Below are 24,070 nucleotides of genomic sequence, written 5' to 3' on the forward strand. Positions count from 1 at the left end.
CGGAGCGGGCGGGGAGAGGCCGCCTCCCGGGGGGCCGGGGCGTGGGGCGGCCGGGAGGCGAGGGGCGGTGGGGGCTTTGCTCACGGACACAGCACGGAGGGGACTTTGGCCGGGCTCTCCTCGCCGGGGGAGATGGGGTGGCCCTCGCCCGCTCTAGCGGTGCCACTACCCCGTGACAGGCGTCCTCACCCGCAGCGTGTCCCGGAGACCATGTCCCCACCAGCGCGGTGGCAGTGCGGTGCCCACCAAAGCCGTGGTTCTCCGATCCCTGCCAGCGCCGTAATACCCCAGCCCAGCCCTCTCCCCTCCCTCTGCAGTGCGAGGTCAAGGCCGCTGTGCCTTGTCAAAATACCATCACTTGTGGCAGCGCCTCACGATAACGTTCCTGGTGAGGCAACACCCTTGAACACCCACGTCAGTTCTGGGGGCTCAAGGCTGCCGGGAACGTGTCAGCTTTCTCAGAGCACGGTCTCAGGCGCTCAGAGAGGCAGTAAGCCGTCCCTGCTGTTGACTGGATTGCTCAAAGCACTTCTAAACCACTTCAAGATTAATAATAAATCTTTCAAACTTGTTAAAGCTTAGAAAAAGAAGTGATCGGCTCATGGGCTTAATACAGGCTTTATTCTGAAATCAAATTAATTTTTTTTTCCTGAAAACTGGAAAGGATGGTTGTTGGGAATGTGAAGTTCCAGGCAGATTTCATTGTGCACTATGAAAAGTAGATAAACTGGTGGTAGTGGTAATAGGACAGTGCTTCCAGTCACGTGGCGATAGACGGGGAGACTGAACTTCGTCTTCCAAGTCAGATGAGAGACTCCAAGACAATTTTGGTATATTTTCTTTCATCGAGTTACCTTTTCCATGGCATTTAATTTCTGCTGCCATCTAGTCAATCAGCCAGGGTGTTTCCTATACTCAATATTTTTGATTTTTTGCATGCATTTAGGTTTTTATGAAATATTGCTGATGATAAATTAAAGTAGATATTTAATGTTTTTCCAAAGAAAAAGCCATTGCAGCATTTTAAGCTATGGACCAGAAGGAATGCACTAATAGAGGTAAATGTGGTAGATATTAACATTAACCTATTCAGGAAAGCACAGAAATATGAGCCTTTGGAATGCAAATACACTTTCTAAAGCTGTATAAAAATAAGAATTTCAGGTATGAATGCCTCTCATTTTATTAGTGATTTTTTTTTCCACTTCCTGTACTTTATTAGTCAGGAAAAATACGGTTGACACTGGTGAAAAATAAGGCATATGTTTTGTACAGTGGTTTTCCAGAAAATACCACCAGACAAGCAAGACAAAAATACATATAGATTCTGGACCTCCAGATTAAGATGCTACCAATCCATAAAGCTTTTAATATCTAAAGTATTGGATGCATTCACTAATTAATGTTCCTTATATTTATTAATCATGGGAAGATAAATAATTATATCTCCACTATATGCATAGAGAACGAAATGAGAAAATTATAAAGTGATAATTACTTCAGGTGTAAGTCATTACGATCATAATGCTCTCCCTTGAAACTTTTCATGCTGCTACAAAGATGTGGATGACTTGAGTGATTCTCCTTTTCCTTCTGCCTCTTGCCTCAGTGCTATTTCAGCTGAGATCCCCACAAGCGTGGGTGCAGACTAAAGCTGTGTATAAAATCAAAAAAGCATGGCATTATTTAAGCTGAGAGGCCCTTCAAATCATGTTTATACAGCAGCTGAGGGGAGAGTTTTGCATGCTCAGCACTTCTGAAAACGAAGTGCTACACAATTTTTCGCCTATATAGCATTTTTTGAGAAAATGAATGGGGGAATCAACATGTTCTCATTTAGCTATAGATTTTTGATTGGTCTGTACTTAAGCTAATAGAATAACTATTTATTTGGTATAAATAAGACATTCTCAACTGAAGATTGCTTTTGCACTCCATGGGAGGAGTCTTGAATAAAAATACCATGAAAAATAATTCAATTGCAGAAATAATTTTTCAACAGGGCCAGAAAGGTTGTGCTTGTGTTACTGAACTTCTGTATCTGCTGTAAACGCAGCAAAAGCTTCTGGAAAACCTATAGCATAAAGAAACTATAATCACTACAAAAAGAAAGAAAGGGCACGTGTCAGCAGGTTCCAGGTAACAAATGTAATGCAAAAGTACGTGACTACCTGAGGCCCCGTCCTTTCAATGCGTCATTCTGTGCATGTCCGATCAGTATGAGATAAAATTTCATCCAGACCCCAAGAGCTTGCTTACTCTTTCAGAATTCAGTTTAGGAAACAGTGCTGTCAGGTCCACTGTTTTCAGACCACTTGCACTCAGTAAAGTTCATGAGGCACTGCTGTTTTGACAGTTGTGTTACAAAAAAGCCATCCCTGCTAGATTTCTTTCCCAAAATTTCCTATTGATTAGGAGTTTTGCATGTGAAATACTTACAGGAACAGGCTCCAGCTGCCAGTGCCAAAATCTCTGGTTTTAAAAGTTGTTCCACTCACCCTCAGATTGCTGAGTAAGGACTGGAAGACAAAGAACAGCAGTGAGATAGTAGCACAGGGACTGAAGGGAAATTTCAATAGAAGAGAGAAGGGGAAGGAAGGAAGGAAGGAAGGAAGGAAGAGAAGATAAATCAAAAGTTGCTGTAAAGTAAGGGAAAGTGCAAATAGCAGACTATGCAAAAATAGGAAAGGAGGATCCAACATTTAGATTCAGTGTTTAACCAAAGCAATTGTAAAAGTAGTAGTTAGCTTGCAAACAGGAAGAAAGGTAATACGCAAAAATTGCATGTTCCAACAACACAGACAATGTGAGAGTGATGAAACACGGGTGAGAGAGACCACATACATGCTCCTGGAAGAGCCATGTAATCTTGAGGACCCAGCTGGGACTACAGATTGAACAGCAGCGTGTCCTCACATTTGGAAAAATATATGGTTGTGATGGCAGAAGTTACACCTCTTTTTTGGCATTTTCTTTACCCTTTAGCATGTCAATGCTGCTGCAAACCAGGAAGTCAAAATCTGGTCAACTACCATGATATAATGAGGAAAAAAAATAACTGCCCAAAGCACCAGTTATCATTTCCACTCATAAGCGTTGCCCATAGCTCAAATATGGAATTGAGAGGCTCAACCAATTGAGTTTGAGTGGAGCTAGGATGCCATCTTGTGACTGGCTCATAAATCACAGAACTGGCGTTTCCTGGCTCAGTTTCTTAAACATCTTCTCTCAAGATTTTATCAAAACGTGAAAGATACTGCAAGATAAAATAGAGTCTAAATTTAAAATGCTAAGTACAATACCAGTCCTGCTCTTCTCATGAATTTTTTAAGCTGGCATTCTTATTCTGTATGTTTTGATGATTTGATGATGATTTGATTGAAAGCACTGAGCTAAAAAAGAAAAAAACCCTACACAAAATGCAAGTATTCGGAGAACATATATGAACTATTCCTCAAGATCTCTTCTGATCTTTTACCTCTGTCACTGAAGCCTCAAGATGGCATCCACGACAAATTCCAGGTTCCCTTTGCCACTTTGAATATATCATATTAGCATACATAGTGAAAAAAATGACACTCCACGTATTTTTCCATCAGCCTGAGGTGCCCTAGACAGAAGGTAACGGTTTAATCCATAAAGAGAGCTCAGGTCTCTCAACAAGTTGGTCACGTTGGTAGCCAGCGTGAGAGAACTTTACCCGTTTAAGCATCATACTAAAATGTTAGGATTATGCAAAGATCACTGGAAAACACTAGAGATTGACTCCTGCCGGTGCCACTGCCCCGAGAGGTCACCGCGTCGAGCCAGGTTCACTCTGCCCCTCGGGAACGCTTCTCCCGCTAACCGGAGGGTCGCGGCGGTGGTGCGAGATAGCGAGCACCACTTTTTACCTCACGGAAAATGTTATTTATGTTATCTAAAACACACAAAGGTCTTGTAGGGACAAACACAACGCTCGGAGACAGCCTGGACCCGGGTGGCTGTGAGCTACCAAGCCGCTCCCGCCGCCCCCGCCCGCCATGGCGCGGGGCTGATGTGGCGGCTGCCGTTGGGCCGTACCATGCGGCCCCGCCGCCCGCGGGGGGGTGCCGCTCCCCCCTCTGCGCGAGCTTGGTAGCGCCCGCGCGGGCAGCGCCAGGCTTCGGGCGAGCGCATGGTGGAAGATTTGTAGGGGGGAGGTGGGCAGATATCGCGTTGGTGTGCTCTGTCCTGTCACCTTCCGCCTAGCGCTGGACAGGGGAATGCGCTGAGCTGCCGAAAACGCAGCTTCATTCCACGTCTGCGCAGTTAAATGTCACAGCGCCTCCCGCCTTCCGCTTCCCGAAAAATGGTTCGGCCGAACCCCGCCTCGGACGACTGGAAGGAGGCGCCATCTTGGGTTCAACCACATCGAGGCATGAAAGGGGGGGAGCTACGGCTGCTGCGGGATGAGAAGGAGCGGAAGCCGCCGCTCGCTGAGCGGGGAGTGGGCGGCGAAGGGGACGGCAGTTGCCTCTGAGCGGAGCGGGGAGAAAGCGAAGCTAGGCGGAAGCTGTGGCGAGGCAGGGTTCCCCCCACCCGCCCCGCGCCAGTTGGTAGGCGCCGCTGCGCGAGGCCCGCTGGGCCTGGCGCACATGGCCCGGCGGTAGGAGCCTCCCCGCCCCTCCCCCGCTCCTTTCCCCGTCGCGCTCGAGCTGGGAGCTCGCGGCCGGGCCGGCCCCGCACCGAGCCCCATGCAGGACACGCAGGAGAGCCCGGCGACCGCCGCGCCGCCCGACGCCCCGGGGCCCGCCGAGGAGCCCGAGCAGACGGACGGGCCCCCGCCGCCGCCGGATCCGCCGCAGCAGCAGGAGGAGGAGGAGGAGGGAGAGGGGCAGGAAGAAGAAGGCGAGTGTGAGGCGCCGCCGGGGCCCCCCGATCCGCCACTGTCCGCCGCCGAGGAGCCCGCCGCAGCCGCCGAGCCCGAGCAGCCGCCGCCGCCTCAGCCGCCCTCGCCTCAGCCGCAGTCCGGCCGCGAAAGCCCCGAGAAGGCGGAGGCGGAGCCCGAGGCCGAGCCGCCGGCCGGGGCCGAGCCCGAGGCCGAGCCAGCGGCGGAGACCAAGACCGAGCCGCCGTCGGAGGCCGAGCCGCCGGCCGAGCCCGGCGCGGTGCAGGAGAATGGGGAGGCCGCGCCCGCCGCCCCGGTCGAGCCCGAGGACGAGATTTCCTTCAGCGACCCCGAGGACTTCGTGGACGACATCAGCGACGAAGGTGCGGGCTGGGCCGGCGGCGGGGAGCGGGCGGCGGCGCCTGGGCCTGGTCAGGCCGGCCGTGAGGGGAAGGGAGGGGCCGCGGGGAGGCGGCGGAGCTCCGGCGGTGGGCCCGGCCCTGCCCGCCGCCCAGGAGCGCCGGGGAGGCCGCGGCTACTCCGGGATGGGCCGGCTGGTGCGGGCCAGCCCGCCGCTGCCGTGGCCATGTCAGGCGGCGCGGGCAGCGGGCGGCTCGGGGTGCCGGCTCGTACCGTCCCGGGAGAGTGCGTGGGGAACCGGGCCCTCTGCTGGGAAGCGCTCCCCTTCCCCAGTCCCCGTGGGCCTGGCAGCTGGCTCTTCCCTGCGTGCCGTGACGGGCTCTCCGGCGTGTCATACTAAGTACGTGTCTTCATCGCAGCAGCGTTTCTTAAAAGAACCTTCTTCTGGCGTATCTGTGCACCGTACGGTACCGTTTAATTGCTGTTCTTCAATTTACTGTTGAAGTATCGATCTGGGGGCTACCCTCAGCCTGTGTGCTTTCCGTTTGCCCCCATTAAACTCAACTGTAAAGCCAGAAGTTTTAACTTGTTGATCAGGTGTTAACAAACTAGATTTCGTCGTTGTATTTTTTTCTATGCATCCAGAGTGAAATGCATAGATAAATAGTATGAGTTTGTGTTAGTGCTCATGAAGATGTGACATATGTACCTTGTGACAAGAAAATGTGGAAAAATTACTTCTGTCGGTTGAAAATTCAAACTGAGGCTTTTTAAGAAGTATTGGATATTGACTATCTTAAAATGGCTAAGCCATTGTGTAACTGCATCGATAATTATGGGAATACCTTTGGCATGCAGGAGTTAGAACTCAATATTTTTCAGAGAAATCTTTCTAGATACATCATCTCAGTTCTTGAATAGCAAAAGTACTTATTTTGCCAATACTCGTTCTAGCATATGTGCTGTTGTAGGGTCTTACATATGTGTATCCTGCATGTTGTATGGTCTTATGTTACATGCATCAGTTCATAAGTTAGTTGGTTATTTCAATTGGCGGTGGAATACAGGTGATACACGTGCATTCTAGTGTTCCAGTCCTGTGTTTATCTTAATAAAATGGCAGAAAAGTATCTTAGATTAAGAAAGTGTTTGCTGTTCTCAATCAGTAGTCTGTATAGCTCTTCAAACTTGTACGTTTGTTTCTTAAAGAGACTTTGGCAAAATTGTCTGCAAGTATGTAGTTGGATTCTTTTTGTCTAGTTAATGTTTGTGCGATACGCTTTTGTCTACATACAGGGTTATGATGTTCATTTCTGTCCATGCAGAAACTAGGCATATTTTCCATTCTCACCTATTTTATTGTTAAGGATTAATTTGGTTACCTTCTCAGCTCTATGAATAATGCAGTGTTGGTAGCTGAATTAGCGTTTTAAGTTTAGTCACTCTTGCTGGTCTGGCTTTCCATCTGTGTGTTACTTCTTGAGCTTCCTTATTCCTTTCCCCTTATTCTGGTGACTCCCCAAGGAGAAAGGCAGTCTGTCAGTGTCACTGAGCCAAGGCTATTTCAGTGCTTGTGATAACATTACATCTTCAGGAACACCTTTGAGCTGGACCAGCTTTAAGTTTGGACCATCTCAGATGCATTACTTCAACTTTTTTTTTTCCAGAAGGGTGTTGGCATGGCAGAGCAGCTGATCCAAGTTCAAGCAGGAGAAGGGATGTGTCAGATAACCACTTAGGTGCAATGAAGGTTTAGTTCAGATAATGACAGTGGTCCTTAAAATACTGCCTGCTGAAGATAGCTGTGTACCCACCACACCCCGCTGTTCTCGTGGGTGGAATAAGAGCTGGCTAAACCAGCTTCTTACCCTTTGAAGATTCCTTTGTTCACAATTTTGAATTTAAGGTAGAGAAATGGAACAATGTAGGTATTTGTCTTTGACCTGTTACCCTGTAGTGAATCAAAACTGTATTGTATTCTTGTACATGAATCTAAATATGCATTCCTTGGTTTGTCTGGAGGCCTACGAAGTCTTTTGTGAGAATTGGTTTTGAAAAAATGACTAATAGAGCCTAAAAAATTACCCTTTTGTGTATTTTTTTCTTCTTATAGGCTTCTGTGGAAATGTCCTTGTGGGACATGCTTTCATTTTGTATGCTGGGAAAATCTAAGATATGGGATTAGTAGGGTAAATAAGAAATGTACGTGTTATTTTACTGTAATATAACATTTTTAAATTCCTCCTTTCAATCTTTATAATTATTGTAGGCATAGCAGACACTTCACTGCATGTGTTCTAAATCCTAGGCAAGTGATTACCTAGCCACAACTTCAGTGTATTGTCAGCTACCTGGAGAATGGCTTAATCCTGAAAGAATATCTTGACATCCAGTAGTCATCCTAGTATATACATACTAGGAAGTGTGTATATATATATTTCAGCACGTTTGGCTTTTTTTGTTAGCAGTATGTCTATTGTGGTCCATTTAAGTACACAAAATTAAAAATGTCAATAAAACAGAAATAATCTGCCAATTCTAACTGATATTTCTTTAGAATACAATAATGCAGTCATGGTACTAAATTGCAGGGGCATGACCAGTTACACTGTGACATGATCAGTAATCCAGACAAGAATTAAAGTGTATATTTGAACAGGCTAGCTAGGGATAGTGTGGGATTTTATTGCTGGAAAAGTTTAAAAATAACCTTAGGTTGAAGTTATTTGAGGGATTGTTTGGGTATCCTTGTCTTTAGCGCTTTTAGCTCAATCCATTGAGGACGGAATCATTGATGTAGTTTTTCTGACTCCTCTTGGATCTACAGGTCAGTACACTTCTGTAGTTAGGTAATGTTAATTTGAGAAGCGTGTTTAAATTCGTACATTACCAGTGAGTTTTAGTTGGTGGATACAGAACAGTCTAATAGAATTGAATTGAGAAATAGATTAAAGTGAGATATGGCTAGAACTCTACAGAATGTTTGTCTAGAAGCCTACCACATAGCAATAATGCAGCGTTGTTGTTGAAACTCCTGTTTTTGTGCACAGCTTATAGGTGTATTTTGTACCTTTTAACTCTTTTTATCCCCACATGGTATGCAAGCCACAGCTGCAGGTTTACAGTCCTTCTGAATGTTCTCACTTCTGTGTATGGGAAACTTCAATGATGTAAACAATCTCTTCCCAGTAGAAAGAAGATTGAAGCTGACAGTGCAGGGACTGAACAAACCATCTCAGCAGCAAGTACTCTCAAAGTTCATGAGATGATATAGGAAAAAGGGGATTAGTATGGTTGAAGAATACCCAGCATATGAAAGGATTTGTGCTTGTCTTCACTTGCTGCGTGCTTAAATACGGCTTTAAGTGTCTTGTCTTAGACCTTCATTTTTGTGTTTAATTAAAGGTTCAGACGGAGTGTGAGTTCTCAAACATAATTATAATGATGTTAAGACGTGCAGAGCTTCCAGTGTGGCGGATAGTTTTGAATTACGCTAAAACTCTTGTAATGTAGGAGGGAGGTACATGTTACATTTCTTTTTATCGAAGTCATCCGGTTATAATAACTTTAGCAAAGCTACTAGTCAGAGCTCGAGTAGTAAATCTTATAGTTGTCTGCTCTTTCGGCAATTCTGAGGACTTTGTGTGCCAGTTCCGACTCCTGAAACAAGCTAATAGTGCAAGCATTGACATCTTCAATGTAAGGTATTTCTTTAAGAAAAACTTCAGGAGTTAACTGCTTGAAGTTTGTCAACAAACTGCGTGATCATGCCTCTCAGCAAGAAAGTATTATTGGAGCGTTGTGTATTAGCTTCAGTTGTTTCTCTGATAGAGTGTTCATTCACTACCGAGTTTCTTAAATGATTCTTGAATCATTTTCCTGAAATTTGAAATCATCCTCTCCTCTTGCTATCACTATTCTTTTCATCTTTCTGTCTTCCTCCTCAATGATGTAGGCTTGTGCTGTAGTTTCTTGTATGCTTTTTCTTTGCAGAATTACTTGGGGATGTACTGAAAGATCAGCCGCAGGAAGCAGATGGAATTGACTCAGTAATCGTCGTGGATAATGTTCCCCAGGTTGGACCAGACCGACTTGAGAAACTGAAGAATGTCATTCACAAAATATTTTCCAAGTTCGGTAAAATTATCAATGAATTTTATCCAGAAGCAGATGGGAAGACAAAAGGGTAAGTCATGATAACTCCTGCTGGAAATAGGATTGAAACACTGCTCTGACTTAGCCTCGATTATTAGCGTCAATGTTTTGTGGCCAGTTTTTATGGTGACCTCACAGTCATGCTCATCACTTTCTTCTACTTTAGTCTGTACAATCCTGATGTCTAGTCTCAGTGACAAACAGAAGTTCCCAAGGGAGCTGAGAAGATTAATAGCTCATTAAGCTACAGCGTGTGGGGGAATTAATTATGGAAATAGTTTAGGTGGGTTTGGAAGACAAATTTCCGTGCAGTACTAAATGAGGTGTTTTCAGTTAATTTTCTGCCATGGCTAATAAATAGGTTAAAGGTCCATTTTAATTAAAAACTTAGTAGCAGCGGATGTACTGTTTATTGCAAAATCAGCTGTCAATATTCTGTCTCTGGTTGCCAGTGCTTATGCTTACATTAGTGACTCTGTCTTCCTTAAGTTCAGCCAGCCCTTCCCAGGACCCTTTTTCCCTTTGCCAACTTCTGATCCCTGTTCCTGGTTAATTGCAGCATCTGAAATTGTGACAAAAGCTAACCAGAAATGATCAAGCCCAAAGGGAGAGGACAAGGGAAAGAAAGCTTTAGGGAGGGAAACCAGGAAAAAATCAATGTGGTAAATATGTTACTGTGGTTGGAGTAGCATATATTCCTGAGTTTGGGAGGAATATGCCATTTAGAAGGCATAAAGAAAGTGGGTTCTCAACAATGGCTTCCTACTTTTGTCCTCCTTCATTGTAGGTACATCTTTCTGGAGTACATGTCTCCATCTCATGCAGTGGATGCTGTGAAGAATGCAGATGGATACAAACTGGATAAACAGCACACTTTCAGAGTCAACCTTTTCACAGACTTTGATAAGTGAGTGCAGCTGTCGTGTGTATCTGTTGATTTGGGGATTCTAATGAAGAGTACCTGCATGGCATGTAACCAATAAATTTGCTCTTTCAGGTACATGACAATCAGTGATGAATGGGAAATCCCTGAGAAACAGCCATTTAAGGATTTGGTAAGGATTTTTTGGAAAAGTGGAAAGAATATTCAGCATAATGTGAAATGATTACTTCATTGCTGGAGCGTTCATATGAAAATAGAAATGACGTGTTAGTAGTGTTGTAAGTAGCAGTAGTGATCGCATGCCTCTGTTCCTTCGTTCTCACTGTCATGAAGTGACAGGAAGAACTTGGTGGTTCTCCTTAGTAGTTCCACATAGGGTAAAACTTAAGAGGAAATAATGATTTTGCACAAGTCATTTAAAAATAGAATTTTGAAAGCATCATCTTATATTTTTAAATGTTTGAGGCAAACTTCTGTGTATGTTACCAGTAGCTTTGTAAAAGGTCCTGTGGAGGAAGGGATGGGTTTAAAAAAAAAAAACAAACTCCAAAAAAAACCCTTAAGTTATTTTAGGCAAGAAGTGTTAAACATCATCAAACCACCTTGAAAGGTCCACCTTTTTATGATCTGTTCTCTTAGCCTCCAGTAACCAGTAGTTTGAATTACTTAATTTCACTTTAAAAACTTGTTTGCAATGGTAAGACTACGAAGTGGCACGCTCTGTGTAAGACTAACTTCCACCTGTCAGGTAGATGCTAATTTGGGGAACTTGTCGTCTTAGCCTTTGACTCACTAATAATATTTTTGCTTCTATTTTTCTTAGGGGAATCTCCGATACTGGTTGGAAGATCCTGATTGCAGGGATCAGTACAGTGTGATCTTTGAGTCAGGAGACCGGACCTCCATTTTTTGGAATGATATCAAAGAACCTGTTCAAATTGAGGACAGAGCAGTGAGTGTCCTGGAAGTGCTGTACATTGCAGATACACTGTCAGTCTCCTTCATTTTATGACATCTCAGGTTTTTCCTTTTTTTTAAAGAAATATATTTTTTCCCCATTGCTGAAATACTTTTTTATTCCTTTTGAAGAGAAGTGGTGAAATTGCATCCTTTAGAATTAGACTTAACTCCATGTTTGTTTTACCTAAGCAGCTAACTTGTTTGTGGTGTTCTTTTTTCTTAACTGGTCCATGATGTGTATTAGTTTCTTTCATCTCTATATTCTAGGTGATTCAGAAAGGCCTGAAAATGCAAAGTCAGAGTTTGAGGAGTACTATTCATTAGAGCTGAGTGTGTGCTTAAGTATGCTGCTTCTGATCACTTTTTGCCTTTTTGCTGACCACAGAGGTGCTAAAGAGGAATAGCTGGTTTGGTAATAGCATATACAAGGGAGAGTTAGTGTGCCTGTCTGCTGCAGGTAGTTGACTTGCTGAGAACGGTTGGTACCCAGAAGCATTTTCTTTAATAACTATAATGCATTACAGTAGAAAGAAGTTGGCTCTGGGATGATGAGTAATTTTGCTCATCACCATGATCACTGGCCATGGTCTATATTGCCGATACCTCTCTAATTTAGCTGAAAGTCAAGAGCTGTATTGTTAAGAAATTTGAAATACTCTTCTCAGAAGTAAGGGTAAGTATGTTCTTACCAGGGCTGAAGGACAACAAGGAAACCCAAGCCTGTTAGATGGTTTAATTATTACTATACAAAGGTTGTCACTGTATGTGGAAAATGTTTTTGGTGATGAGTAAGTTGAAAAGGTCTCAAGTGACAGTTTTCAACCTGAAGAATAAGTACTGTGCATTCTGTGCATGAAATTAAACTCCACAACTAGTCCAAGGTATCACCAGTTCTGAGATCTTCACTTAGTAAATGGATTTGCAAAATGTGATGCTGCAAGCCACACATTAATTCTTTCCCCTTTAGGAATCCAGCATGAAATAAACCTTTGTGTATACTTTTTTTTTCTTTTTTTTAATCCAGCGGTGGACAGAAACCTATGTACGTTGGTCCCCGAAGGGTACCTATTTGGCTACGTTCCACCAGAGAGGCATCGCGCTTTGGGGTGGAGAGAAGTTTAAGCAGATTCAAAGGTTTAGTCACCAGGGAGTGCAGCTTATAGACTTCTCACCCTGTGAAAGGTATGGAGTATGACATTGGTTTGGGCTAAGGGATCAACAGCTTGAAGCACACGTATTCTGGCTGCTGTGCTTTCAGATCTCATGTGGTTGGGGTCTTCTGTTCTCCTTGGCCTTTGGAAGTACTGCTTTTCATGTATAAATCCTTCTCAGAATGAGTGAAAGTCTGCCTGACTTTTCTTTGACTTCAGGAAAGATAATTAAACTGAGCTGACAAGTTTCCTCAAAGACGTCGTTATCCCAAGGGGAAAGACCATATTTGTTTCCTCTTTCGTTGGATGGGATGTCTGTAGTGTTAGATTTCTAGTTCTCTGAAAAGTTTCAGTTGCACAGCATCCTCCAAATCTGTAGTACTGAAATGAATTCCTTAAGCCCTCTTTAACGTTAAAGAGCTTTTTAGAAAAGGCTAAAATAATTTCAGGACTGAGATGCATCTTGTTTTGCTAGTTTTCAAGTAACATATTTGGAAGCAATTAGGTTTTTTGTTTTATTGTATTAAAGAGATATTTATCTTTAAATGGAGACGTCTAGCATACCTGTAGTTCAGATTGGCTAAGGTCAATGGATTTATATTGGTTTGAAACCATTCATGTCCTCGTGGCAAAACTATATAGTAGGTAACTGTATTTGCTGAGTTCCCCTCTCTAGTAACATCAATATGGGAAGTCTTGCACATAAATCTAGTCTTTTCAGTCAGAGGGATGCCAGGGAAATACTGTGTCTTGAAAAGTTTTTCCCCTTTTATCATGCTGTTCTTATTTTTCCCTCCTCTCCAAAAAATCCCATTAGAGAAACTGCTGTTTGAAAGTGCATCCTATTTAAATATTATTTGGATGAAAGCCTGCTTGTACTGACATATTAGATAAAGTTCCGATAGTGAAATTGATTGTTTTTTTGTAGGTATTTAGTGACCTTCAGCCCTTTGATGGACACGCAGGATGATCCTCAGGCTATTATCATCTGGGATATTCTGACTGGGCAAAAGAAGCGAGGATTCCACTGTGAAAACTCAGCTCACTGGCCTATTTTTAAGTAGGTTGAGAAACAGAATTAGAATAGAGAGAACAAGTAGTCCCAGACTTTGTTTAGTAAAAAGGCAGTTCCTATCTAATATTCTTTTTTCTTTTTATTTGCTTAGGTGGAGTCATGATGGTAAATTCTTTGCTCGAATGACTTCAGATACCCTCAGCATCTATGAAACACCTGTAAGTTCTTGCTTTTTTTTTGCATAACACTTACTGCATTACAATGTCAGTCTTTCCCATGGTATCTATTTTAAAGGATGCATTTTAATAATACACTCTAGAGCTGGGCTTAAAAGGGAAGAAGCCCATTTGCTCTTGTCTTTTTCTTTCCTGGGTGAAAAACTTTACCTGAGTCTGACAGTAAATTTCACAGCACACTTCTAGAAGGACTAGACAGTCCTACTCAATATACTCCTTACAAGAGTCAGTAGGATCAAGGTTATGTGGTGCCTCCCAGCTCTCGGTAGCAGATGAGTGCCAAAGTACTCAAAACACGCTATAAATTGCAGCCTCATCTAGTCTGTTTTCGTTTTCATTGTAATTCAGGCCGCTGTACTCATTAATTCGGTACAGCAATTTTTATTTTATTTGTAATTTTGATATACATATGTTCATAATAAAAAATAGAGATACAGGATCTCTGAAAACTGTACACATTTTCCTAGTTTGTGCGCTCTAATATTAAGAGTAGAAGGTGCTTGTATAAATATAAGCATGTTACTAACTTGAAAATTCACACCTTTTTCTTTTAGTCTATGGGTTTGTTGGACAAAAAAAGTTTGAAAATCACTGGAATAAGGTGAGTCTATTCCTTTGCAAAGATAACTGCTCTCTTTAGCTGGAATTTTTATGTGAGAGGCTTTGTTATGGTGAGAGGAATCTTTGGACTGTGGACTAGAGCAAATGGCCTCATATGCTGAAGTGGTCAAATTAGACAAACTGGCAAAAAGGAATGGAGACTCCTCCATTTATTGATGTCCACAGTTGACAACTTCTGTGCTTTGAAATCCTTGCTGTGGTAGTGCTTAATCCAGCATCTAGCTTGGGAGTCCTGTTCCTTGTCTACAAAACCAAACTGGCATGCAGTTTGTTAGGGAGTATCTGTTAAGAGTTATATGATAGCTTAAAACAGTGTGCTGTATACTGCCCGTTGGCGAGGAACAGGTTTGGTTTTGTGCCTCTGCACAATAGATACTGGTCACTCTGAGAGTTTTTGAGGTGCCTCTCTGTAAAGCAGCAAGAAAATTAAGTGTACCCAGGTGCAAGAAGATTGTCTCCAGTGTAATTTAATAGACTTGTTTTTGCTCATTGGTTTAATCAGTCTGTTTCTTAGATCTTTGGTGGTAACACTGGTGTAACCTCTACTCAATGTTTGATAACATTGGTCATATAGCAAGTTTAAATATCAGGTTAAAAATCTGGTTTTGTATGATACGTGTAAGGTTATTAAATTGTGCTCAGTTGGTTGTCTGTATCTGTTTTTATTATTGAGAGTTGAATTTGTCTGCAACATTCAGATACAATGATGAAGATGGTTTCTGCTTCTAACTAAAAATTTAAATGGCATATCTTTAACTTTTCCTGTAGAGACTTTTCGTGGTCTCCAGGTGGTAACATAATTGCTTTCTGGGTGCCTGAGGACAAAGACATCCCAGCAAGAGTGACTTTGATGCAGCTGCCTTCTAGACAAGAAATTCGTGTGCGGAATTTGTTCAATGTTGTAGATTGTAAACTACACTGGCAGAAGAACGGGGATTACCTGTGTGTGAAGGTAGACAGGACTCCCAAAGGCACACAGGTATGTGGATTCTGATTATATTCATAAAGTTTGGTTCTATCTCATGCTGACACCTCATTTTCTTACAGGACTGTATTTTAATATAAACAGTGTAAATCGTGTGATGTCAAAGCTATTTTTCATTTTTCCATTTGAATTTGAGGCATGTGGAGAGCAAAATGTATGTAATGTTTGCATCCAAGATTTTCTTTGACTTTAGTGGCATTTTGGACTTGGGTGAGAGCTATATGCCTCACCTCTTCCTACTCACTGTTAAGCAGTTGTTGAACAACCCATAGGTCACGGTGCACAATGTGCCATGTGTTTATCTGTCTTAATTAAACTTCAAAAGAGTCTGAAAAAAAACACGTTTTTGTATAATTGTTCAGTTATTCGTTATCAGAACAGAATTTAGAATGTGTTTGTTGATGGAGGTGTACTGTATTTATCTGTGCTCATTAAAGAAACAAATCTTGACTCTGTCCCTCATCCTACATCCTGACAGACTAATTGTGTAGTTGTCCTTCGATGCCTAGACATAAAATTATTTGCTCTACTGCTTCTGTGCTGGATAATGAGCTGATCTTGGCCTTTACAGGGAGTAGTGACCAACTTTGAAATATTCCGAATGAGAGAGAAACAGGTGCCAGTGGATGTGGTGGAAATGAAAGGTAATGCCAAGTATTTCCTTACTCTGGATCTGTTAACTTTTTTGAGTAGACACTTGTGTGTTTCTTAGAAATTCCCATCAACTTTGGACATAATTAGGAAGTTTAACTCTTTTGAGAGGAGCTACAGTATTCATGTTGCAGAGCTTCTCATGTAAAAATGAGAAATCAGAACTTTTCTTGCTATTCATGCTTGTGACTGACTTGAAAAATTACAGAACTGAAAATCTGTTATTAATAAAGATGGTAGGGCTGATAATATGAGTGTATTCTGTAGAAGATGAGAGACATTGGAGCTATTGTTTGAAACACTTCCCATAGCTCCCTGCATTTGCCTTATCAACCTAGGCTTTAAAAGGTGGTCTATACGGCAAAGTCTGTTAACTGATAGGTCCCTTTCTTCAGCATCTTGGTTTTCTGTGGTAACTGCTTGAAATCAAAGCTTTGTTTTGTCTTTTGACAGAGTTTTGACTCTCTTCTTTTTTCAACAGAAGGCATCATAGCCTTTGCTTGGGAGCCAAATGGAAGCAAGTTTGCTGTGTTGCATGGAGAAACTCCACGAATTTCAGTTTCCTTTTACCACGTTAAAAACAATGGGAAAATAGAACTCATAAGTAAGTGACTGAAAAACAAGTGAAAGGTGCGGATACTAAGCATTTTGCATGGAAATTGATGCAGTAAACCCAAAATTGTGGCTGTTTGTGGTGGATAGTATGGCAATAGGTGCTATGCCTGACATTGTATTCTAGAAATCTGATTTTCTGGTGGCAGTTAAGCTGTTTTCACTTTGAATCAGTTCAGGGTCTGGGAATAAAAGGCCTGCAAGATAGAATAATTTTGTGGCCTTGGGAAGTTCACGTGAGGTGACAGCACAGACTTGGCTCACTTTAGATAAAATTCATTCCCAAGTTAGGTGTTGATATCCTTCTCTTCTGCTAGCTTTGGATATTCTGGTGCTACTGGGTTTTTGTCTTTAGAAGTGTAGAGCTGAGGACTGTTGTTAGGACTTGCTTGCGGAGTTCAGAAGCGTCTTCAGGAGTGGATGGAGTTGGCTACTTGTAAGCTAATTGATGGCATTGGGTTGAGATCTTTCTCTGAATTTGTCTTGTTTCTTTCCAGAAACGTTTGACAAACAGCAGGCAAACACGATATTCTGGAGTCCTCAAGGGCAATTTGTAGTGTTGGCTGGCCTCAGAAGGTGAGTGTTGCACAGGTTACTGAACGCCACATTCATTTTAAGGAGGAAAAAGACTAGAGTATCTCATCAAGTGTTTGGTATCTTCATGAATGTTGCATTGCTGCGTAATCCTGATACAGATTTGTAAAAGCAAAGGAAAAGAAGAGGTGCAATTTCATAATGTAGCTTGATCCTTTGTAACTTTTACTTGCCGTTTTTGCCACATCAAATGAAGAATGCGTTTTTCAACAGAAAAGTGGATATTTAGAAACACTTTTCAGCTGCTTAAGTTAGATACTGACTCCCAACTAAACCAGTTTGCACCGTGCATGTGGCTCTTATAATGCATTTGTTGTTGTCATAGCCTTGTGCTTCCTCATGGGTAATACCTCCTAGTGACAAAGCTGTTTTGTAAGAGAGTTATCAATAAAGTTTCATGTTAGAGCAAGTAAAAATTTTTGTTAACCAGTTGACTACTATTTGCCTTTACATGCTTTCAGACAAATGCTGCTGTTCATCTTAGAAATCTATTTTTTTTCCTTTTGTCTTCACTACTTAAATATATCTAAGCATATGATTGTTAAACTTTGGCTGTAACTTGCCTATAGTATGTTTTCATGGTGACTTTAAGAACAGAAACAAAATGGGTTAAGGGTCAGTGAACATGGAAACAAAAGTATCATTCTTACTTGAATTTTTGTTTTTATTAATTGCATTGCTTTCTAGCCACAGAGACTGGTATGAGTCTGTCTTTTGATTGCTGTGAAAATTTATCTTTGTAGTGAGGACTTGTAAAGATGCAGCTTGTGAAATACTTTAAAAAAAACCAGGCTGTACTAGTGTGTAAAACAATCCATCTTGTTTTGTCTTTGCAGCATGAACGGTGCCTTAGCATTTGTTGATACATCTGACTGCACCATGATGAATATTGCCGAACACTATACAGCTTCAGATGTGGAGTGGGATCCTACAGGCAGATACATTGTGACTTCTGTGTCTTGGTGGAGCCACAAGGTACTAATGCTTGCCTTCCCCCCCCCCCCCCCCCCCCCGCTTCGTTCCGGTTCCAGAGCTATTGGACAGGGCTGTTGGTTAGGAAGAGAAAATGGACACTTGTCACTGGTCATATGACTTAAAACCTGCACCATGGTTTTATATGTTAATTTCTGAGCATCAGTATTTATTTGGGCCACTAGCTTCACCAGTTGTCCAAAATAAGTTCTGGAAGGGCAGTTCATGAGTCTAAACCAAGTGTCCTTTTTCTGAATTTTCATTACATCTTTAGCAGTTTGAAACTTGATGTCCTTGTGGTCCACATAGAAAAGCAGGATTTACTGCACCTGTCATTACTTCTGCATGGTTCTAGCCACTGCACTGTAATCCTCTTCTGTACAAGTATAGAATCTGAGACTTAAGAATATGGTAGAAGGACTGGTTTAGTTTCAAACTGTTGTGATCCTCTAGAAGGTAACTTCTTGCAGAGCTTCAGTGGAAGAAATATTTTTTGAGGAATTTGACTTGTGCAAGGAAGGCACTAACAAAAAGACCACCCTTGTTCTGTTGACCAATGGTGCTGATTTTATAAAAAAGACCCTTAAGACATGGAGTGAGGACTACAGTGTTAAGTTATAGCTTATTTTGACTGAGGTGGCACACTGCTCTTCCAGGTGGACAATGCATATTGGTTATGGACCTTCCAAGGCCGTCTGCTTCAGAAAAACAATAAAGACAGGTTCTGTCAGCTTCTCTGGAGACCACGACCAACTACCTTGCTCAGTGAGGATCAGATAAAGGTAGTGTATTCCATCAACTCTTTCTGCTGTCATTGATTTTGGTGTATAAGCATACTTGGTTTACTCCATCTTCCTGAGGATGAGGCTTGAACTGTCACAGAATCACACAATTGCCTTTTGCCCTGAATTTGTGGAAGAAAACAAAAAAAAACACCAAAAAAACACCCCCAATGTATTGCTGTAGGAGACCTCGCTTCTGGGAATGACTGTAGATATTAACTGTTCTTTAAGCACAGAGTAGAAATGGTGACCAGTTGTTCTTACAGTTAGGGTACAGTGAAAGGGTGTGAAGAATAACAACATACAATTTAGCTGTCCAGACTTCACTAATGGCCTGTGTACAGAAGCATTTACATGATCTGTAAGCCAGGAAGAACAAACAAAATTATAGAGAAGGGGAATTGCCTAGAAGAGAGATGTTTTTAAAAAATGCCTAGCCTGCTTAGGCCTACTGAAGGAGTTCTTAGAGTATCGTGGTTGTGATTGCTAGTCTGATACCCTAGTTGAAATAAAATTCCCTGTTTTACAGCAAATTAAGAAGGACCTGAAGAAATACTCCAAGATATTTGAGCAGAAGGATCGCCTGAGCCAATCCAAAGCTTCGAAGGCAAGACACTTTTGGAATATAATAATGTAGATGAAACTCTTGTAACCTGTCCTTAGTTGTTTTCTAATGGTGATAGGTAATTTAAATTTATTTTATAACAAAAAATAGGTAGTTCACACAGATGCTACTAAACTCTCAGATTCAACAGTAATTAATCTGGAGAGGCACTGGTGATACCTCATTAAGCAAAGGTGGTAAATTTTGGGGTTCTTAGTGACTTGTATTAGGCAGACTTTAAATTAAGAAGAGCTCTTTAAATAAAAAAAAAAGCTCACAAAAAAACAGCTCTCATAAGAGATCTTTTTTCTTGTGTTTAAGTCAGTAGAAAGTGTGTTCATGAGAAAAAAAAAAGAGCTTGACTTGCTAACAAATGCATCCTGTGTGGATTTGATTTACTGGGGAGGTTTAACGACCTCTTCTTGCCTCCGCAGGAGCTGGTGGAAAGGAGACGTACAATGATGGAAGAGTTCAGAAAGTACCGCAAGATGGCACAAGAGTTGTACATGGAGCAGAGGAATGAGCGTTTAGAGCTTCGAGGCGGTGAGCCATGACTTGCTGCTAGAAAACAACTGCTTCTAACTACCCTAGTCTGGGGATTCATCCACTTCTTCTCTCCCTCAATTTCCTGCCAAAGCTAGTCCCTTGTTTTCTAAAGGTTATTTATACTTTTTATCCTGAATGGCAACAGATGTCGAGGGTTTTTGGTGGTTTGTTTTTTTTTATGGGAGAAAGCTCAAATATTGCTGGGTGCCAGATTTTGGTATCTGTGTTTTCTGTACCTCCTTACACTTCAAGGCAAGCATTGGCTTTACCTTTGGGTGTTGCATTTAACCAGAAAATCCACAAAAGCCCTGTGGTGGGAGACAGTAATGCCTTCGTTGTCATTTAATGAATTTAGCACGTACTTGTTAGGATTTAAAGCACCAAATACCTCTTGTTTCACTGCTGGTTTAAAGACTGTTTCTGTGAAGAGCAGCAAATCTTTCCATTGCTGCCTTGTTTGAGGCATTCAGTGTCAATGTTTTCTCCATTCCAGGGGTAGACACAGATGAGCTGGACAGCAATGTTGATGACTGGGAGGAGGAGACTGTTGAATTTTTTATCAATGAAGAAATTATTACCCTTGCAGAACCAGAGTAATTAATAAAGTTGTGGTAAGATAGCATACCTCTCAGTAAAGATAAACTTTATGTCAGCTGTTGCTATAGATTCAATAATTTGCTTGAGAAGGTTAGGTCTGTTTGTTGTGTGAGTGAATGTGTTGTCTGAGTTGGTTTATGTTTTCTCTGTGGCTAGAGGGGACAAACAAAAGGTTTTTTTAAAAGTAATTGAAGGCGGTCAGATTTATGAGCTGTACTGAGCAGAACACTGTGTATGTCCTGTCTTGCAAGAGTGATCAAACCCACACAGAGTCAGGGTCAACTTCTAAACACAATGTGTTGCAGACTCTAAAAGTTCTGTCAGTAGGGAGAATTGTAGTTAGTATGAGAGAAATTTTGCCTTTTTGGAAGAATTGCGTGTTAGTTCAAGACTGGGCAGAGTTTAAATGCTGTACTAAAGATAATACAGCAAGTTGACTGTGGGCTGATAAAATTTTGAGTAGATGTTTAAATATCTACATGAACTCTGCTATCATTTTCTAGAAATGTTGGGTAGAATTCAGGTAGTAGCAGATTCTTGTGTACTGACTGTCACTGCTTGTTGCTGAAATCTTTTATTTAATCCAGTGCTTTTCCCAGTTCCTTTTTGTGAATTCTTATTATATATTTGTATGTTGAAAACAGAGTCTACTTTCAGCCCCTGTTGTAAGAAATGTCCTTTAGGGAGCTTGATATTGTTGCGTTGAGGAGGGAAAAGGTATTTTGATAGTGAGGGCACTCACATAGGATTTAAACCAGTAGAAAAATTAATAGCCTTGCTACCTTTGAATATATTTGGATCTGGCTTATGTGTGTCCCATACATGGGAGATCCTTTTATGGAAGGAAGAAGGAGAGAAGCTGCTTAGTGTAGGGATTTAAACAAACATCAGTTTAAGAACAGGTGAAACACATGCTTATGTCACCTTTCACCAGCTAGCATCTGTGGTAAGGTAGAACTGTTTGTATAAAAGCACAGTAACTAACTCACCTCTTTTTTCTTTTCTGCAGCACCACCAGATCTTGTGCTGAAAAGAAGCTCATTCATTTTCAGAAAGCCTAACATCAACTTTGGAATTTTTAATCCATATTCTTGCACTCTGGAAGGGTGGATGCACCAGATTTCTCCATTCTGACACATTGTAGTGCCTTTAAGTCTTGCTGCCTGCTGCAGTGAGATACTGGAAAGGCGCTGCTTTTAAATTTTATTTTATTTTTTTTTTAGGGTTTGATTTTTTTTTTTTCTTTCTAAATCCACTACTACCAGTATTTACTTCCTGACTCCCGTGCAGTACTTACCAACTGGCAGTTTTTGACTATTGCCAGCAAGGTGAGGTTCATCGGTGCACCTCTCGCACGCACGATGTTTCTGTTTCAGGACTCTTTCTATGTCCCGAGTGCATGGACAGGTGTTCATTTTGTTTGGGGAAAAGTCAACAGAACAGTTTTTCGTACGATGTGTTTTAGTGTGCTGAAGCAGCACTACAGTGGGCTATATCCTCCTCCTTTCAGATTGTGAAAGGATGTCTCCCTCAAAGAGCTGAATATGGAAATAAAAGCAGACCTATACTAAAACCAGGCTGGCTACGTGTTGTTTGTAGGGGAATCTTTCCCTGAACCATGAAAGTCAAACATTCCCACAGTAATAAGAGTGTGTTTGCTCTATTGACTATATGGTTGCATTGGATTTTGTTAATCACAGTTCCTCATGGCTCTTCTGGTTTTGTGTTGTGGTTTGTTTTTTGCAGCGATGGTACAGCTCATTAGTCTAAGTTGACTTGTTCACTGTAGTGGAGTGACTAGAAAATGAGTGGGTTTTTTAAACCATTTGCAGAGTGATACTAGCCTCAGGAATGACTGGATTAGTCTGCCTCATTAGTGAACATGGCAAACTTTCAGAGAAGTGCTATGTATACACATGCCTTACGCTCCCTGTTACAGTATCTGGTTTCATTTCTAAAGCCCTCTGTGCTCAGAGGGAAAAAGTGTATTTAAAGCTGGTGGAGCAACTTCTTTGTATTTATGAATAGAAATTCTTTTCTGGCAGTCTTAGTGGAAGAGATTGCTGGCCTGCTGCTTGCCCTTTGAGTGCAGAGGAGAACGCGGATGTTCCTGTCTCCTCTCCTGGACTGGCCAGTGAAATTGCTAATGTGGGCCCTCTTGACTGGCTCTTTTTAAACCCTGAGCTCACTTACTTAGCAGTGTCTGACAGATCTGAAGTGGAAAGCAGAAAGTACCCTTTGGGCAAAAGGTAGCCCACTCAGCTGGAGGCAGCCAGGGGACAGTAATGGTTTTAGTGCTCGCTTTTCTTTGTCCTTAGGTGAACTTGCTGTGATAGCGAATGCACAAACCCCTTGATTACTCCTATGTTCTCTTCACCAGGAAGACTCTTAAAAATAATTGTTCCGTAACGATGGTATTGACTTACTTCCAATAGTTCACTCTTAAACCAGCAAGTGTTTTTTTCCAGAAGTCTGTATTAGTTTCCCTTTTTCTGTATTTGTTAGTAATCCATATATACAGATATATAGATAATTAAAGTTTTGTCCACAATATTTACCAAGCTCATCTCTCAACTGGAAAAAAATACTTACTTTCTGGCAAAACAATGGAGAAGAACTTCTGGCACATCAAAGTTCTCCAGTAATGGCTTGGACTTCTATAGCAGGAATCGTTTTATTTACCCTTTAGTTGTAAAGAGCTGACTTCTCAACCATTTTCTAAGTTACGAATTAAGTTGAAAGATTTTTTTTTTTTTTTTCCCCTGTCTCCATGTAATGAAATTCTAGTAAGCTACTGTGTTTTATTCCTGGCCATTTTCAAAGTAAGGAATTGAAAGGCCAATGTTAAATGAATTGAATCCTCTTCTACCATGCTTCTCTGAAGTGTGGATCATCAGTGAGGGGAAAAAAAAAAAACCAACCAAAAAACCAAAACGTGATGTTCCTGTAGGAGCTTCAGAAGCTGACAAGGTGTTGTCCTGACCAGCAGTTAAGGCCCCTCCTTATCTGTAACGCTGGCATTTCTGACGCTGCTCCCTTCAATCACTGCGTCTTTTCTGTAATGTTACTTACTTCCAATGCTTTTTGCAAATTATGTGCTACTGAAATTGCTTTATGGGTATGTATTTGGTAAAGTAGTCTGTTTGGCATATCTTGGAATAACACGAGGAGCTCTTGTAGGGAGGAAGGGTCTTGTTGGATTGAATCCATGTTGATGTGTAGCTTCAAGTACTCTCTGCTGCTGGTTTTCAGCCTGTGGCCCTTATAGGGGCTTCTGAACAATGGTCAAAACAGAAGCAGGTTTGTAGGTACGGTACAGAGATATGTATGTGTGGGGGAAAAGGCTTCCAACAGCAGTTGTACCTCCACTGAATGCCTTCCAGGGTCCAGAATTTGGGCGGGGGGGGGAGGGAGGGAACAAACCTTAAGCATTAAGCAGGATAGTATCTCTCATTGTGTTTGTTCAAATATTGTCTTAAGTATTTTTAATGATTGTT

The 24,070-nt window shown here is 41.8% G+C and overlaps 1 protein-coding gene and 1 long non-coding RNA gene across 3 annotated transcripts; one reads left to right on the plus strand and one right to left on the minus strand.

Annotated features, from left to right (window-relative positions):
* Positions 1-2,001: 2,001 nt before the first annotated feature.
* On the minus strand, positions 2,002-3,967 carry LOC137676857 (uncharacterized). 2 transcript variants are annotated; one of them, XR_011050148.1, is made up of 4 exons: positions 3,701-3,967; positions 3,479-3,610; positions 2,440-2,519; positions 2,002-2,074 (listed from the first exon to the last, which is right to left on the minus strand). It is a non-coding gene; the product is annotated as an uncharacterized lncRNA (long non-coding RNA). The 2 variants fall into 2 exon arrangements; XR_011050147.1 differs by having other exon boundaries at positions 3,479-3,967.
* A 628-nt stretch (positions 3,968-4,595) lies between these two features.
* Positions 4,596-22,146, plus strand: EIF3B (eukaryotic translation initiation factor 3 subunit B). Its single transcript, XM_068423127.1, has 19 exons — positions 4,596-5,232; positions 9,203-9,395; positions 10,152-10,271; positions 10,362-10,419; positions 11,071-11,199; positions 12,232-12,389; positions 13,287-13,418; positions 13,525-13,591; positions 14,164-14,210; positions 14,999-15,209; positions 15,787-15,859; positions 16,348-16,470; positions 16,976-17,054; positions 17,909-18,047; positions 18,701-18,826; positions 19,356-19,433; positions 19,865-19,973; positions 20,470-20,587; positions 21,583-22,146. The coding sequence occupies exons 1-18, from the start codon at positions 4,716-4,718 to the stop codon at positions 20,571-20,573; spliced, it is 2,463 nt and encodes an 820-aa protein (XP_068279228.1). The 5' UTR covers positions 4,596-4,715; the 3' UTR covers positions 20,574-20,587; positions 21,583-22,146.
* Positions 22,147-24,070: the final 1,924 nt, after the last annotated feature.

Source organism: Nyctibius grandis, chromosome Z (genome assembly GCF_013368605.1).
Source record: "Nyctibius grandis isolate bNycGra1 chromosome Z, bNycGra1.pri, whole genome shotgun sequence".
Lineage (NCBI taxonomy): Eukaryota > Metazoa > Chordata > Aves > Nyctibiiformes > Nyctibiidae > Nyctibius > Nyctibius grandis.